General features: G+C 41.4%; 1 protein-coding gene across 1 annotated transcript; it reads right to left on the bottom strand.

Annotated features, from left to right (window-relative positions):
• Nucleotides 1–246: 246 nt before the first annotated feature.
• On the bottom strand, nucleotides 247–4088 carry LOC125514184 (nuclear pore complex protein NUP50B-like). The gene is made up of 2 exons (XM_048679466.1): nucleotides 3806–4088; nucleotides 247–1761 (listed from the first exon to the last, which is right to left on the bottom strand). Exon 2 carries the CDS (start codon nucleotides 1744–1746, stop codon nucleotides 472–474), a length of 1275 nt encoding a protein of 424 aa, XP_048535423.1. The 5' UTR covers nucleotides 1747–1761; nucleotides 3806–4088; the 3' UTR covers nucleotides 247–471.
• Between the last annotated feature and the right edge of the window lie 15441 nt (nucleotides 4089–19529).

Below are 19529 nucleotides of genomic sequence, written 5' to 3'. Positions count from 1 at the left end.
ACTAGTGCATGATGGCACTGTTGTGGACACTAAATGGTAAAACCTCCCCAAGAGAATGAATTCACAATACAGACAAGCCATCCAGCGGCATAGTCCATCTATTCTGAAGTAGAAGAGCTGCGAAATGCAGCAACCGGTGAAAAAACATGTGCAAACGACGAACATGCATAAAACAGTGACTTGGTGACAGACTCGCTCAAATACATTACTACTGAATATAATACACATCGCATAGCAGAAGAAGCATAGCCCGAAACGAGACCCATTTCTCCAGTTTACCAAGATTTATGACTTTAATTAAAGTTCAACAGACCACCCACCGTTCCAGACCAGCGACAGGACACGCCAGAAACCATATGACATGGGTACGATATGTTTTAACTTTATAAGATGACTCCGGGAAGAGCAAGGAACGCCTCGGCTCCTTGCTCCGACACATACACATCAAAACACGGAACACCGGGGTGGGTTTCAAACGTCGGGCGCCTTCGGGGAGCCCTCATGAGTCTTTGGCGTGTCCGAAGCCTTCTTCGCCTTGTGCGTCTCCACTGCAGCCTTGAAATCTTCCCGGATGCCGGTATCCTTGAACTTCAGAGCAAATGTGGTGAGCCCGCTCGGTGATTCGCCGATGCTGTTGATGCAAGAAAACGTCACGCCCTTCTTGTCCATGTCCTTCAGTGTCATGTCATCATAAAGGCTTGCATTCAGAATGAGCCGGTAGTTGCCCTTGGCCCTCATGACGAGCCGAGATCTCTCACCGCCAGATACCGGGATGTTCAGCTTCAGTTCACCCCTTCCTCTTTCCTTCCAGCCGCCGTCGAGGTACTCGTATATAGCAGAGTCAGCAGTGAATACAGCCTTCTCGTTCTCTTCGCCGGTTTCAACTGGGCCCTCTGACATGGCAAATCTCTTCGGTGCGTCTGCTGCAGTGGCGAGTGATGGGGCAGAACTCCCATTGTTGGTAGCACCAATGTTGAAAGAAGGGAATGATGAGCCATCACTCTTTAGCCCAAATAGGGGAGCATTTGAGCTGTCTTTAGAGCCTGAGCCAAATGAAAATGATGAGCCTGAAAATCCAGTTCCAGCCAGTCCTGTGAAAGCATTTTGGCCACTTGACAGATTGGTGAAGGAGAAAAGAGGTGTCGGCGATGATGACTGCCCTTTGTTATCAGCATCCTTCTGCTCAGATGATCCATCCTTGGTTCCCGATTCAGCTTCACCATTTTTCTCATCATCATCCTTGCTAACTTTATCTTCACCTGCAGCTTCATCCACTGCTTTCTTCTCTTCAGCATCTCCATCATTTGTTTTGCCCTCGATTTCAGATGTCTTGCTGTTATCTTCCTTGGGTTCTTCAACAACCACTTTGTCATCACCAGTTCCATCCACTGTAACTTCTGCCTTGCCATCTGACTCAACAAGTTGAGAGGGTGCTTCAGTTAAGGCACTGGACTTGCCATTGCTAACATCAGAAGGTGGAGGCTCTGAGACTGTGATACTTGCTTGAGCAATGGAATCACTGGGCGTGAATCTAATTGCAGAGAAAGGATTTGAAGAAGCAGCTGCTGATGGCTGCTGACGCCGAACCTTTACAATCTTCCGGGTTGCCATCACTTCTTCACTAGCTTTCTTAAATGTTCCCGTCTCTTGTTCCGATGAGTCATCATCAGGCTCGGGGTGATCCTTGTTGATTTGTTTGTCTGCAACCCTCTTCCTAGAAGTTTGAGCATGTTCCTCGTCCGCCATCCTTACAAGTTTTGGCTACATTAATATAAAAAACATCAACAAACTGAAGAGAACATTAACAAAATAGTTTGCAGAAGTAACCATGCAACATCAGAGATCAGCACAGTTTTAAAGGATTTTGATTATGCAGATTCCTTCTTTTTGTATTGCTCCAACCCACCTACAGAATAAACCATAAAGCAAACTAAAAAGTTGAAAGAGAACTAAACATGAATACTTTCCCGACTTCACCCAGCATCTCTGTAACTAAAGACTAAACAAGATTGTGAAGGAAAACTATGTTGCCAATAACAATATGTCAAATGGTAATTTCTGGGTTGGCGCAAGTGGGGAACAAATCTTTTCATGCGACACGATGCTGGCACAGTACTGACATACCAAAGGCATGGTATCATCTCCTAGAGAGCTACAAGCCATGTGTTCCCAGTATCTGTCAGTCAGACAACTCCCCTGTCTTGCACATGTCATGTGTGCAACATTATGCTTAAAGACATAGCCATATAGGTGCTCTTTGGCAGCTAAAGCAGAATAATTTCTATTCCCTCTGTTCCTAAATATAAGTCTTTTTAAATATTACAATAGAGACTACATTCGGAGCAAAATGAGTGAATCTATACTCTAAAATATGTCTATATACATCCGTATGTAGTCCATATTGAAATCTCTAAAAGGACTTATATTTAGGAATGGAGGGAGTATACAACAACGACAAATATTCAATCAGAGTACAAATAAAAATCTAGCCTACCCAAATATACTGATGTAGAGGAAAACTCCTAATGGCAGCCAAGCTGCAGTGCAAACTTGATTGACATGGCAATAAGTTATGCAAAATTAAAAACATAACTATTTCGAAAATTAAGTAAAATGGCAAACTTATGTGAATAGAAAACACTAAGCTAAATTTGTCTAAGTTTTTTTTCTGTATTGGATAATTGACATAACAAACAAAACTATAATACTGGACATTAGCCAAGCGACATAGGTAGGTGGACAAGTTACAGTACATCTTATTGATATAGAAGGGAAAGCACCAAAGCTGGAGCTCATTATAGCATAGTTTGAATGTTTTATTCGCAGATACAAAACTTTGCAGCCATAGTCATATAGACCAAAGCAGCCAGTCTTCATTACACATGTTAACAAAATTAACTCTCGAAGCAGAAACTCAATGATTTAACATATCTTACACAAAATGTATTATGGTAAACCTACACGAGATATTACTTAATGAATAGCACCAAGTTCCTTTGAAGCTTGTATACTTTGTGTCATAGATTCATCCTAAATCAACATCTATGTAACTTCGTAAGTTCGTAACTGCCATGCCTAGCTATTAGAGTTTCATTCCGCTACAAAAGCTTTTGTTTCATGTCTTCTACTAATATTGATGTTCCTCGCATGTTTTGGGTTTGTATGTCAAATTACAATATTTCTAGGCATACATACATAGTTTTTTTTTACAGATCTAGACATACATAGGAACATAGCTTAATATAAAGGTGTAGGTCAGATTATTATACTTTGTAAAAGTAGACAGGAAATAGGGGCCAGGTCAAAAACTAAAGAAGCCCTAGGGAAGAAAAAAAACTACCATACTAACCCTAACATACATCCTAGAAAAAAGAAAGCACAAAGGTCAAAGAGCAAAGACTCCATGCTTTAACTTATCAAAATCCTACAAGAAATTCATAATGAAACCGATAGTGAGTATGCTACAGCAAGCATAACATACACAAAGAACTAATACTTCAAAATTAAACACCAAGATGGGTCACTAAATGGGAATTTTCTCTGACAAAGTAGGAACCCATATGAATATTATAAAACTATTCATACCACAGGCTACGCACCACAGTCTCGTTTTTGCTGTGAGAAACCAGGAAACGATGCAGCTACTCCAGATCTTCCCAGTGCCGTCTCAACCTACTCAACGAGCGACCCATTACCGCATCCAACAACCTAACTCGCGTCTCAACCCTAGCCCGAGAGACGGAGCGCGTGGTCCTCGCTCGGCGCGTGAGGAAGGGGAAAACGCAAGGGAGGATAATTGTCGCACCTTGAGCCGGGGAGACGAACGAAGCCGGCCGGATCAGGATGGCGGAGAACCTCCGGCGGGGGGAGCTGCGACGGCGACCGAGCGAGCCGCTACGGAGGACGGCGACGAGCTCGGCCGGGGAGACGGAGGCGGGTGGAGACGACGAGCGCGCGCGGAGCGTAGCCGGGGAAGAGCGGCGCGAAGAAAACCTAGGGAGGAGAAGCGGGCGACGAAGGCGTGAGCCGAGTGGCGACGGCGGCGCCTAGATTTCGCTCCTCCGGAAACCCTTTGTGGTTTCTACCTGGTTGAATCCAGCGTGATGGGCCTTGGTGGGCCGAAAAGGCGGAGCAACGAATAGAAATTAGGAAGATATTTTTTTACCCCTCAAAAAAAGGAAGATTATTTTTTTCTCAAAAAAAGGAAAATTATTTTATCTTGCGTATCGAAAGGAGGATATCAGGATAATATGTAGTCTTTCCCTTTATATAGTAAGGTTTTGAACTGCATATATTTGGCAATTATGACTAAGTTTATGTGGCTGAACAAGAAAAAAAAGAGGCTAAATTGCATATGTGTCAAACTATCAGCAAAGTTATTAGATCCATTAAATCGACAATGTATATGTATTTTATCGCCCTTAAGCACTATCTCTCATTTTAACTATCAACAAAGCTATTAGATCCATTAAATCGACAATGTATATGTATTTTATCGCCCTTAAGCACTATCTCTCATTTTAACTATCAGCAAAGCTATTAGATCCATTAAATCGACAATGTATATGTATTTTATCGCCCTTAAGCACTATCTCTCATTTTGGACTCTAACTAACAAATGTTAACATAGCAACCTAGCTTAGAAGTTGCCTCCATGGACTAGAATAATTGAGTTGACCTGGTTCGATTGCTATAAGAGAACAATTGATTTTATTTTTTACGTAAAGGGCAAAGGCCATAAATTCAGTTCCACAAACCCTTATAAAAAAGGCTTGGAGTGTGTTATGTCGGTTTGTTGTGGCCACTGTTGATTTTCTTTTTGGTCCCGCGTGTTGGTGGGTTTATGGGTTTCTCACCGGCGATTTTTTCTCTGGTCCCATATGTCGGTGGGTTTGTACGTTTCCAATTTGGCTCGTTAGTCGAAGGTGCTTCTGCGGTGCTTGTGGGTGTTGTGATACATGGGGGGTGGGTCTTCTTCTTCTCCCCTGCTTGCCACACACATCGTACTCTTTTCGTTGTTGCGAGGGCTTCTTCAAGCTTTCTCAACATTGGTGCTTTGTTTGCCGGCAGTGGCGGCCGGTGGCCCGTTACCTTTTTGTACCAACTGAGGTTCGAATTTGTTTGGCTCCTGACTAAGTCGGGTATTTTCTTCACGCTCACTATCCTTTTGCTTCATCGTAACCGCATGTCTCTGGAGATTCTGCTTTGTTTTTTGTATATACCTGTTTCTATTGACGTCGGTGTTGTTCGAGGTAGCTTGCTTCTTCGCAACGATGCCCATGTTGCCCCCCTCTTTCTGGTTGTTTCCATCTGGTTTCTTTTGCGCCTCTTATCCTTGCTCGATGTCCTTTTTTCTCCCCTTGCTTGTAGGTCATCTTAGCAGTTGTTTGTTCTTTGTATGTGCCTGTTCTTAGGCCTGAGTGCGGTTGTTGGAGGTCAGCCACTTCTCCGCTTTGTTGCTTCTATTGTCATCTTCCTTTTTCCTTCTCATAGTGGAAGGATTATCTATTTGTCAATAAGAAAGCAATAGCAATAAACTGAACGATCAATATGCTAAGCTAACATATGGGTCTTGTCCATCATATCATTCTCATAATGATGTGATCCCGTTATCAAATGACAACACATGTCTATGGTTAGGAAACCTTAACCATCTTTGATCAACGAGCTAGTCTAGTAGAGGCTTACTAGGGACACAGTATTTGTTTATGTATTCACACATGTATTTAAGTTTCCGGTCAATACAATTCTAGCATGAATAATAAACCTTTATCATCAATAAGGAAATATAAAATAACAACTTTATTATTGCCTCTAGGGCATATTTCCTTCAGTCTCCCACTTGCACTAGAGTCAATAATCTAGTTCACATCACCATGTGATTAACACACATAGTTCACATCGTCATGTGACCAACACCCAATGAGTTACTAGAGTCAATAATCTAGTTCACATCGCCATGTGATTAACACGCAAAGAGTACTAAGGTGTGATCATGTTTTGCTTGTGAGAGAAGTTTCGTCAACGGGTCTGTCACATTAAAATACATATATATTTTGTAAATTTCTATCTCTACAAAGCTCTGCATGAAGCTACTCTAGCTAATTGCTTCCACTTTCAATATGTATCCATATTGAGACTCAGAGTCATCTGAATCGGCGTCAAAGTTTGCATCGACGTAACCCTTTACGACGAACTCTTTATCACCTCCATAATCGAGAAACATTTCCTTAGTCCTCTTTTAGGTATCTAAGGATAATTTTGACCACTCTCTAGTGATCTACTCCCACTACTGTACCCCCTTGCCAAACTCATGGCAAGGTACACAGTAGGTCAGGTACAAAGCATGACATACTTTATAGAACCTATGGCTAAGGCATAGGGAATGACTTTCATTCTCTCTCTATCTTCTGCCGTGGTTGGGTTTTGAGTCTTACTCAACTTCACACATTGCAGCACAGGCAAGAACCCTTTATTTGACAGATATATTTTGAACTTCTTCAAATTTTTGCCAAGGTATCTACTTTGTGGAAGTCCTATTAAGTGTCTTGATCTATCCCTATAGATCTTGATGCCCAATATGTAAGTAGCTTCACTGAGGTCTTTTATTGAAAAATTCTTATTCCAGTATCCTTTTATGCTATCCAGAAATTATATATCATTTCCAATCAACAATATGGCATCCACATATAATATCAGAAATGCTACAGAGCTCCCACTCACTTTCTTGTAAATACAGGCTTCACCGTAAGTCTGTATAAACCATATGCTTTGATCACCTCATCAAAGCGTACATTCCAACTCTGAGATGCTTGCACCAGTCCATAGATGGATCGCTGGAGTTTGCACACTTTGTTAGAACCTTTTAGGATCGACAAAACCTTCTGGTTGCATCATATACAACTCTTCTTTAAGAAATCCATTAAGGAATGCAGTTTTGACATCCATTTGCTAGATTTTATAATTAGAAAATGTGGCAATTGCTAACATGATTCGGGCAAACTTAAGCATCGCTACGGGTGAGAAAGTCTCATCGTATTCAACTCCTTAAACTTGTCGAAAACCTTTTGCGACAAGTCGAGCTTTGTAGACAGTAACATTACCATCAACGTCAGTCTTCTTCCTGAAGATCCATTTATTCTCTATGGCTTGTCAATCATCGGGCAAGTCCACCAAAGTCCACACTTTGTTCTCATACATGGATCCTATCTCAGATTTCATGGCCTCAAGCCATCTGTCAGAATCTGCGCTCATCATAGCTTCTTATAGTTCATAGGTTTTCCTTGGTCTAATAACATAACTTCCAGGACAGGATTACCGTACCACTCTAGTGCGGAACGTGTCTTGGATGACCTACGAAATTAAGTATTAACTTCATCTGAAGTTTCATGATCATCATCATTAGCTTCCTCTCTAGTTGGTGTAGGCATCACGGGAACGATTTTTTCTGATGTGCTACTTTCCAATTCGAGAGAAGGTACAACTCCCTCATCAAGTTCTACTTTCCTCCCACTCACTTCTTTTGAGAGAAACTCCTTCTCTAGAAAGGACCCATTTTTAGCAACAAAGATCTTGCCTTCGGATCTGTGGTAGAAAGTGTACCCAATAGTTTCTTTAGGGTATCCTATGAAGATGCACTTCTCCAATTTTGGTTCGAGCTTATCAGGCTGAAGCCTTTTGACATAAGTGTCGCATCCCCAAACTTTATGAAATGACAGCTTAGGTTTCTTGCCAAACCATAGTGTCATCTCAACGGATTTAGACAGTGCCCTATTTTACGTGAATGTGGATGTCTGCAATGCATAACCCCAAAACAATAGTGGCAAATTGGTAAGAGACATCATAGAATGCACCATATCTAATAAAGTATGGTTATGACGTTTGGACACACCATTACGCTGTGGTGTTCCAGGTGGCGTGAGTTGTGAAACTATTTCACATTGTTTTAAATGAAGGCTCGTAACTCAAATATTTGCTTCTGCGATCAGATCGTAGAAACTTTACTTTCTTGTTACGATGATTCTCCAATTCATTCTGAAATTCTTTGAACTTTTCAAACATTTCAAACTTGTGTTTCATCAAGTAGCTAGATATACCCATACATACTCAAATCATCTGTGAATGTGAGAAAATAACGATACCTGCCGCATGCTTCAACACTCATCGGACTGCATACATCAATATTCATTATTTCCAATAAGTCATTAGCTCGCTCCATTGTTCCGGAGAACAGAGTTTTAGTCATCTGGCCCATGAGGCATGGTTCGCAAGTATCAAGTGATTCCAAAAGTCCATCCGCATGGAGTTTCTCTATGCGCTTTACACCAATACGACCTAAACGGCAGTGCCACAAGTATGTTACACTATCATTATCAACTTTGCATCTTTTGGCATCAATATTATGAATATGTGTATCACTACGATCAAGATTCAATAAACCATTCACATTGGGTGTATGACCATAGAAGGTCTTATTCATGTAAACAGAACAACAATTATTCTCTAACTTAAATGAATAATCGTATTGCAATAAACACGATCTAATCATGTTCATGATCAACGCAAACACCAAATAGTATTTATTTAGGCTCAACACTAATACCGAAGGTAGAGGGAGTGTGCGATGGTGATCATATCAATCTTGGAATCATTTCCAACACACATCGTCACCTTGCTCTTAACTAGTCTTTGTTTATTCTGCAACTCCTGTTTCGAGTTACTAATCTTAGCAACCAAACCAGTATCAAATACCCAGGGGCTACTACGAATACTAGTAAGGTACACATCAATAACATGTATACCAAATATACCTTTGTTCAGTTTGCCATCCTTCTTATCCTCTAGGTATTTGGGGCAGTTCCGCTTCCAGTGACCATTCCCTTTGCAGTAGAAGCACTCAGTTTCAGGCTTAATTTCAACTTTGGGCTTCTTCACGGGAGTGGCAACTTGCTTGCCATTCTTCTTGAAGTTCCCTTTCTTTCCCTTTGCCCTTTTTCTTGAAACTAGTGGTTTTTAACCATCAACACTTGATGCTCTTTCTTGATTTCTACCTTCGCTGATTTTAGAATCGCGAAGAGCTCGGGAATCGTTTTCGTCATCCCTTGCATATTATAGTTAATCACGAAGTTCTAGTAGCTTGGTGATAGTGACTAGAGAACTCTCTCAATCACTATCTTATCTGGAATATTAACTCCCACTTGAATCAAGCGATTGTAGTACCCAGACATTCTGAGCACATGCTCACCGGTTGAGCTATTCTCCTCCATCTTGTAGGCAAAGAAGTACTTGTGAGAGGCCTCATACCTCCTGACACGGGCATGAGTCTAAAATACCAATTTCATCTCTTGGAACATCTCATATGCTCTGTGGCATTCAAAATGTTTTTGAAGCCCCGGTTCTAAGCCGTAAAGCTTGGTGCACTAAACTATTAAGTACTCATCATATCGAGATTGCCAAACATTGATAGCGTCTGCATCTGCTCCTGCAATAGGTCTGTCACCTAGCGGTGCATCAAGGACATAATTCTTCCATCCAGCAATGTGGATAATCCTCAATTGTTGTGTCTCTGGGGTGCCCCCCTACCCCCGTATATAAAGGAGTGGAGGAGGGGGCCGGCCAAGGAGGGTGGCGCGCCCAAGGGGGGGAGTCCAACTCCCACCGGGAGTAGGACTCCCCTTTTTCCTATTAGGAGTAGGAGAAGGAAGGAAGAGGAAGGAGGGAGGAAGGAAAGGGGGGCCGCCCCCCTCCCAATTCGGATTGGGCTTGGGGGGGCGCCCCCTCCCTTGATCCTTTCCCCTCCTTTCCACTAAGGCCCAATAAGGCCCATATACCTCCCGGGGGGTTCCGATAACCTCTCGGTGATACGGTATTTTCCCAATCTTACCCGGAACCTTTCCGGTGTCCAAATATAGTCGTCCAATATATCGATCTTTATGTCTCGACCATTTCGAGACTCCTCGTCAAGTCCGTGATCACATCCAGGACTCTGAACAACCTTCGGTACATCAAAATATATAAACTCATAATGAAATTGTCATCGTAACGTTAAGTGTGCGGACCCTAAGGGTTCGAGAACAATGTAGACATGACTGAGACACGTCTCCGGTCAATAACCAATAGCGGAACCTGGATGCTCATATTGGCTCCTACATATTCTACGAAGATCTTTATCGGTCAGACCGCATAACAACATACGTTGTTCCCTTTGTCATCGGTATGTTACTTGCCCGAGATTCGATCGTCGGTATCTCAATACCTAGTTCAATCTCGTTACCGGCAAGTCTCTTTACTCGTTCTGTAATACATCATATTGCAACTAACTTATTAGTTGCATTGCTTGCAAGGCTTAAGTGATGTGTATTACCGAGAGGGCCCAGAGATACCTCTTCGACAATCGGAGCGACAAATCCTAATCTCGAAATACGCCAACCCAACATGTACCTTTGGAGACACCTGTAGAGCACCTTTATAATCACCCAGTTACGTTGTGACGTTTGGTAGCACACAAAGTGTTCCTCCGGTAAATGGGAGTTGCATAATCTCATAGTCATAGGAACATGTATAAGTCATGAAGAAAGCAATAGCAACAAACTAAACGATCAAGTGCTATGCTAACAGAATGGGTCAAGTCAATCACATCATTCTCCTAATGATGTGATCCCGTTAATCAAATGACAACTCATGTCTGGTTAGGAAACATAACCATCTTTGATCAACGAGCTAGTCAAGTAGAGGCATACTAGTGACACTCTGTTTGTCTATGTATTCACACATGTATTATGTTTCCGGTTAATACAATTCTAGCATTAATAATAAACATTTATCATGATATAAGGAAATAAATAATAACTTTATTATTGCCTCTAGGGCATATTTCCTTTAGTCTCCCACTTGCACTAGAGTCAATAATCTAGTTCACATCGCCATGTGATGTAATACCAATAGTTCACATCACCATGTGATTAACACCCATAGTTCACATCGTCATCTGACCAATACCCAAAGGGTTTACTAGAGTCAATAATATAGTTCACATCACTATGTGATTACTACCCAAAGAGTACTAAGGTGTGATCATGTTTTGCTTGTGAGGGTTCTATGTTAACAATGCTCTGCACGGAGCTACTCTAGCTAATTTCTCCCACTTTCAATATGTATCCAGATTGAGACTTTGAGTCATCTGGATCAGTGTCAAAACTTGCATCGATGTAACCCTTTACGACGAACCTTTTGTCACCTCCATAATCGGGAAACATATCCTTATTCCACTAAGGATAATTTTGACCAATGTCCAGTGATCTACTCCTAGATCACTATTGTACTCCCTTGCCAAACACAGGGCAGGGTATACAATAGGTCTGGTACACAGCATGGCATACTTTATAGAACCTATGGTTGAGGCATAGGGAATGACTTTCATTCTCTCTCTATCTTCTGATGTGGTCGGGTTTTGAGTCTTACTCAGTTTCACACCTTGTAACACAGGCAAGAACTCTTTCTTTGACTGTTCCATTTTGAACTACTTCAAAATCTTGTCAAGGTATGTACTCATTGAAAAACTTATCAAGCATTTTGATCTATCTCTATAGATCTTGATGCTCAATATGTAAGCAGCTTCACCGAGGTCTTTCTTTGAAAAACTCCTTTCAAACATTCCTTTATGCTTTGCAGAATAATTCTACATTATCTCCGATCAATAATATGTCATTCACATATACTTATCAGAAATGTTGTAGTGCTCCCACTCACTTTCTTGTAAATACAGGCTTCACCGCAAGTCTGTATAAAACTATATGCTTTGATTAACTTATCAAAACGTATATTCCAACTCCGAGATGCTTGCACCAGTCCATAGATGGATCGCTGGAGCTTGCATATTTTGTTAGTACCTTTAGGATCGACAAAACCTTCTGGTTGCATCATATACAACTTTTCTTTAATGAATCCATTAAGGAATGCAGTTTTGTTTATCCATTTGCCAGATTTCATAAAATGCGGCAATTGCTAACATGATTCGGACAGACTTAAGCATAGATACGAGTGAGAAACTCTCATCGTAGTCAACACCTTGAACTTGTCAAAAACCTTTTTGCGACAATTCTAGCTTTGTAGATAGTAACACTACTATCAGCGTCCGTCTTCCTCTTGAAGATCCATTTAATCTCAATGGCTCGCTGATCAATGGGCAAGTCAATCAAAGTCCACACTTTGTTCTCATACATGGATCTCATCTCAGATTTCATGGCCTCAAGCCATTTCACGGAATCTGGGCTCATCATCGCTTCCTCATAGTTCGTAGGTTCATCATGGTCAAGTAACAAGGCCTCCAGAACAGGATTACCATACCACTCTGGTGCGGATCTCACTCTGGTTTACCTACGAGGTTCGGTAGTAACTTGATCTGAAGTTACATGATCATCATCATTAGCTTCCTCACTAATTGGTGTAGTAGTCACAGAAACAGATTTCTGTGATGAACTACTTTCCAATAAGGGAGCATGTACAGTTACCTCATCAAGTTCTACTTTTCTCCCACTCACTTCTTTCGAGAGAAACTCCTTCTCTAGAAAGGATCCATTCTTAGCAACAAAAGTCTTGCCTTCGGATCTGTGATAGAAGGTGTACCCAATAGTTTCCTTTGGGTATCTTATGAAGACACATTTCTCCGATTTGGGTTCGAGCTTATCAGGTTGAAGCTTTTTCACATAAGCATCGCAGCCCCAAACTTTCAGAAACGACAACTTTGGTTTCTTGCCAAACCACAGTTCGTAAGGCGTCGTCTCAACGGATTTCGATGGTGCCCTATTTAACGTGAATGCAGCCGTCTCTAAAGCATAACCCCAAAACGATAGCGGTAAATCTGTAAGAGACATCATAGATCGCACCATATCTAGTAAAGTACGATTATGACATTCGGACACACCATTACGCTGTGGTGTTCCGGGTGGCGTGAGTTGCGAAACTATTCCGCATTGCTTCAAATGTAGACCAAACTCGTAACTCAAATATTTTACTTCTATGATCATATCGTAGAAATTTTTATTTTTGTTACGATGATTCTCCACTTCACTCTGAAATTCTTTGAACTTTTCAAATATTCCAGACTTGTGTTTCATCAAGTAGATATACTCATATCTGCTCAAATCATCTGTGAAGATCAGAAAATAATGATACCTGCCGCGAGCCTCAATATTCATCGGACCACATACATCAGTATGTATGATTTCCAACAAATTTGTTGCTCGCTCCATTGTTCCAGAGAACGGAGTCTTGGTCATCTTGCCCATGAGGCACGGTTCGCAAGCATCAACTGATTCATAATCAAGTGATTCCAAAAGCCCATCAGCATGGATTTTCTTCATGCGCTTTACACCAATATGACCTAAACGGCAGTGCCACAAATAAGTTGCACTATCATTATTAACTTTGCATCTTTTGGCTTCAATATTATGAATATGTGTATCACCACGATCGAGATCCAACAAACCATTTTCATTGGGTGTATGACCATAGAAGGTTTTATTCATGTAAACAGAACAACAATTTATTCTCTTACTTAAATGAATAACCGTATTGCAATAAACATGATCAAATCATATTCATGCTCAACGCAAACACCAAATAACACTTATTTAGGTTCAATACTAATCCCGAAAGTATAGGGAGTGTGCGATGATAATCAAATCAATCTTGGAACCACTTCCAACACACATCGTCACTTCACCCTTAACTAGTCTCTATTCATTCTGCAACTCCCATTTCGAGTTACTACTCTTAGCAACTGAACCAGTATCAAATACCAAGGGGTTGCTACGAACACTAGTAAAATACATGTCAATAATCTGTATATCAAATATACCTTTGTTCACTTTGCCATCCTTCTTATCCGCCAAATACTTGGGGCAGTTCCACTTCCAGTGACCAGTCCCTTTGCAGTAGAAGCACTTAGTCTCAGGCTTAGGACCAGACTTGGGCTTCTTCACTTGAGCAGCAACTTGCTTGCCGTTCTTCTTGAAGTTCCCTTTCTTTCCCTTTGCCCTTTTCTTGAAACTAGTGGTCTTGTTAATCATCAACACTTGATGCTCTTTCTTGATTTCTACCTTCATCGATTTCAGCATCACGAAGAACTTGGGAATCGTTTCCGGTATCCCTTGCATATTATAGTTCATCACGAAGTTCTACTAACTTGGTGATGGTGACTAGAGAATTCTGTCAATCACTATTCTATCTGGAAGATTAACTCCCACTTGATTCAAGCGATTGTAGTACCCAGACAATCTGAGCACATGCTCACTGCTCGAGCTATTCTCCTCCATCTTTTAGCTATAGAACTTGTTGGAGACTTCATATCTCTCAACTCGGGTATTTGCTTGAAATATTAACTTCAACTCCTGGAACATCCATATGATCCATGACGTTCAAAACGTCTTTGAAATCCCGATTCTAAGTTGTTAAGCATGGTGCACTAAACTATCAAGTAGTCATCATATTGAGCTAGCCAAACGTTCATCACGTCTGCATCTTCTCCTGCAATAGGTCAGTCACCTAGCGGTGCATCAAGGACATAATTCTTCTGTGCAGCAATGAGGATAAACCTCAGATCACGGACCCAGTCCGCATCATTGCTACTATCATCTTTCAACTTAGTTTTCTCTAGGAACACATATAAAAATAGGGAAGCAATAACGCGAGCTATTGATCTACAACAGAGATATGCAAATACTATCAGGACTAAGTTCATGATAAATTAAAGTTCAATTAATCATATTACTTAAGAACTCCCACTTAGAAAGACATCCCTCTAATCTTCTAAGTGATCACGTGATCCAAATCAACTAAACCATAACCGATCATCACGTGAAATGGAGTAGTTTTCAATGGTGAACATCGCTATGTTGATCATATCTACTATGTGATTCACGCTCGACCTTTCGGTCTCAGTGTTCCGAGGCCATATCTGTATATGCTAGGCTCGTCAAGTTTAACCTGAGTATTCTGCGTGTGCAAAACTGGCTTGCACCCGTTGTAGATGGACGTAGAGCTTATCACACCCGATCATCACGTGGTGTCTGGGCACGACGAACTTTGGCAACGGTGCATACTCAGGGAGAACACTTTTATCTTGAAATTTAGTGAGAGATCATCTTATAATGCTACCGTTAATTAAAGCAAGATAAGATGCATAAAAGATAAACATCACATGCAATCAAAATATGTGACATGATATGGCCATCATCATCTTGTGCCTTTGATCTCCATCTCCAAAACATCGTCATGATTTCCATCGCCACCGGCATGACACCATGATCTCCATCATCTTGATCTATATCAATGTTTCGTCACATGGTCGTCTCGCCAACTATTGCTCTTGCAACTATTGCTATCGCATAACGATAATTGTAAAGCAATTATTTGGCGTTTGCATCTTATGCAATAAACAGACAACCATAAGGCTTCTGCCAGTTGCCGATAACTTCAACAAAACATGATCATCTTATACAACAAATTATATCTCATCACGTCTTGACCATATCACATCACAACATGCCCTGCAAAAACAAGTTAGACGTCCTCTACTTTGTTGTTGCAAGTTTTACGTGGCTGCTACGGGCTGAGCAAGAACCATTTTTACCTACGCATTAAAACCACAACGATAGTTTGTCAAGTTAGTGTTGTTTTAACCTTCTCAAGGACCGGGCGTAGCCACACTCGGTTCAACTAAAGTTGGAGAAACTGACACCCGCTAGTCACTTGTGTGCATAGCACGGCGGTAAAACCAGTCTCGCGTAAGCGTACGCGTAATGTCGGTCCGGGCCGCTTCATCCAACAATACCGCCGAACCAAAGTGTGACATGCTGGTAAGCAGTATGACTTATATCGCCCACAATTCACTTGTGTTCTACTCGTGCATATTACATCAACGCATAAAACCTGGCTCGGATGCCACTGTTGGGGAACTTAGTAATTTCAAAAAAAAAATCCTACGCACACGCAAGATCATGGTGATGCACAACAACGAGAGGGGAGAGTGTTGTCTATGTACCCTCGTAGATCGGAAGCGGAAGCGTTATAACAACGCGGTTGATGTAGTCGTACGTCTTCACGGCCCGACCGATCAAGCATCGAAACTACGACACCTCCGAGTTTTTGCACACGTTCAGCTCGATGACGATCCTCGGACTCCGATCCAGCAAAGTGTCGGGGATGAGTTCCGTCATCACGACGGCGTGGTGACGATCTTGATGTTCTACCGTCGCAGGGCTTCGCCTAAGCACCACTACAATATTATCGAGGATTATGGTGGAGGGGGGCACCGCACACGGCTAAGAGATCAATGTCAATTGTTGTGTCTCTGGGGTGCCCCCTGCCCCCGTATATAAAGGAGTGGAGGAGGGGGCCGGCCAAGGAGGGTGGCGCGCCCAAGGGGGGGAGTCCAACTCCCACCGGGAGTAGGACTCCCCTTTTTCCTATTAGGAGTAGGAGAATGAAGGAAGAGGAAGGAGGGAGGAAGGAAAGGGGGGCCGGCCCCCCTCCCAATTCGGATTGGGCTTGGGGGGGCACCCCCTCCCTTGCTCCTTTCCCCTCCTTTCCACTAAGGCCCAATAAGGCCCATATACCTCCCGGGGGGTTCCGATAACCTCTCGGTGATCCGGTATTGTCCCAATCTTACCCGGAACCTTTCCAGTGTCCAAATATAGTCGTCCAATATATCGATCTTTATGTCTCGACCATTTCGAGACTCCTCGTCAAGTCCGTGATCACATCCAGGACTCTGAACAACCTTCGGTACATCAAAATATATAAACTCATAATGAAACTGTCATCGTAACGTTAAGCGTGCGGACCCTAAGGGTTCGAGAACAATGTAGACATGACTGAGACACGTCTCCGGTCAATAACCAATAGCGGAACCTGGATGCTCATATTGGCTCCTACATATTCTACGAAGATCTTTATCGGTCAGACCGCATAACAACATACGTTGTTCCCTTTGTCATTGGTATGTTACTTGCCCGATATTCGATCGTCGGTATCTCAATACCTAGTTCAATCTCGTTACCGGCAAGTCTCTTTACTCGTTCCATAATAAATCGTGTTGCAACTAACTTATTAGTTGCATTGCTTGCAAGGCTTAAGTGATGTGTATTATCGAGAGGGCCCAGAGATACCTCTCCGACAATCGGAGCGACAAATCCTAATCTTGAAATACGCCAACCCAACATGTACCTTTGGAGACACCTGTAGAGCACCTTTATAATCACCCAATTATGTTGTGATGTTTGGTAGCACACAAAGTGTTCCTCCGGTAAACGGGAGTTGCATAATCTCATAGTCATAGGAACATGTATAAGTCATGAAGAAAGCAATAGCAACAAACTAAACGATCAAGTGCTATGCTAACAGAATGGGTCAAGTCAATCACATCATTCTCCTAATGATGTGATCCCGTTAATCAAATGACAACTCATGTCTATGGTTAGGAAACGTAACCATATTTGATCAACGAGCTAGTCAAGTAGAGGCATACTAGTGACACTCTGTTTGTCTATGTATTCACACATGTATTATGTTTCCGGTTAATACAATTCTAGCATGAATAATAAACATTTATCATGATATAAGGAAATAAATAATAACTTTATTATTGCCTCTAGGGCATATTTCCTTCAGTGCTCCCATCTTTTGGCCCATATACTTCCCGGGGGTGCCCGGAACCCCTTCCGGTGATCCGGTAACTACCCGGTGCACTTCGAACTCTTTCGGTGTCCAAATATCATCGTCCTATATATCAATCTTTACCTCCGGACCATTCTGGAGCTCCCCATCATGTCCGTGATCTCATCCGGGACTTTGAACAACATTCGGTCACCAAATCATATAACTCATATAACTATATGGTCAACAAAAGTTAAGCGTGCGAACCCTACAGGTTCGAGAACTATGTAGACATGACTGAGACACCTCTTCGGTCAATAACCAATAGCGGAACCTGGATGCCCATATTGGCTCCTACATATTCCAACATCTTTATCAGTTGAACCTTATGACAACATACATAATTCCCTTTGTCTAGTGGTATGTTACTTGCCCGAGATTCGATAATCGGTATCTTCATACCTAGTTCAGTCTCATTACTGGCAAGTCTCTTTACTCGTTCCGTAATACATCACCTTGTAACTAACTCCTTAGTCATTTGCTTGCAAGCTTATGATGTGTATTACCGAGAGGGCCCAGAGATACCTCTCCGGTACTCGGAGTGACAAATCCTAATCTCGATCTATGCCAACTCAACAAACACCTTCGGAGATACCTATAGAGCATCTTTATGATCACCCAGGTACGTCGTGACGTTTGATAGCACACAGGGTATTCCTCTGGTATCCAAGCTAACAGATGGGTCTTGTCCATCACATCATTCTCCTAATGATGTTATCCCATTATCAAATGACAACACATGTATATGGTTAGGAAACCTTAACCATCTTTGATCAACGAGCTAGTCTAGTAGAGGCTTACTAGGGACACGGTATTTGTTTATGTATTCACACATGTATTTAAGTTTCCGATCAATACAATTCTAGCATGAATAATAAACCTTTATCATGAATAAGGAAATATAAAATAACAACTTTATTATTGCCTCTAGGACATATTTCCTTCAAATCTTGCTAATAAAATTGGATCAAAAGCGGGGGATGTTGTTCAATTATTAAGGGAAAAGGAAACCGTAGTTAACGAAAGAGTAGAAGAAAGTCCCTCTCGGATTGATAAGTTGGAAGAAATTTTTAGTAACTTAAGCTCGACTTTTTTTGTTAAAACTATTGAAAAAACTCTTATAAAAATTTGCAAGCCTACACAAGCCACTAAGAACAAGGATGCCACTTCTAGTAGCAACAAGGAAGATCTTAATTTTGTTGAAGTGGTAAAAGGCCCTTCTTGTAAGAATGAAATTTTCAATCTTATTCCTAGAAGTATTATTATTGAAAATATGCATGCTAAATCTTTGAAGAATTGTATTTGTGTAATTGAGGAGTTGAAAACTAAAGATGACAATACTTGAATCTATGCATTATGCCTAGCTAGGGGCATAAAACGATAGTGCTTGTTGGGAGGCAACCCAATGAATATTTTTTTGCCTTTTTCTGTCCATTCTTTAGTGTTTACACAATTATTCTACTGTTATGATTGTGTTTTTATGTTTTAATTAGTGTTTGTGCCAAGTAAAGCCTTTGGGATCATGTTGGGTGATAGTAGATTTGATCTTGTTGAAAAACAGAAACTTTTGCGTCCAGTAGCAGAATTGTAAAACATCACAAAAGTGTCAAAAAATTCTGATTTTTTTACACAAGATTGATATACAAATTTCCCATGTTGTCTCAATTTTTTAGAATTTTTGGAATTGAAGAAGTATGGTTAGAGTTCAGATTACTACAGACTATTCTGTTTTTGACAGATTCTGTTTTCCTTGCATTGTGTGCTAATTTTGATGAATCTATGGATTGTATCAGGGGGTATAAGCCACGGTAAAG

Source organism: Triticum urartu, chromosome 1 (genome assembly GCF_003073215.2).
Source record: "Triticum urartu cultivar G1812 chromosome 1, Tu2.1, whole genome shotgun sequence".
In the NCBI taxonomy this organism is placed as follows: domain Eukaryota; kingdom Viridiplantae; phylum Streptophyta; class Magnoliopsida; order Poales; family Poaceae; genus Triticum; species Triticum urartu.
This window is presented reverse-complemented; position numbering and strand designations above follow the sequence as displayed.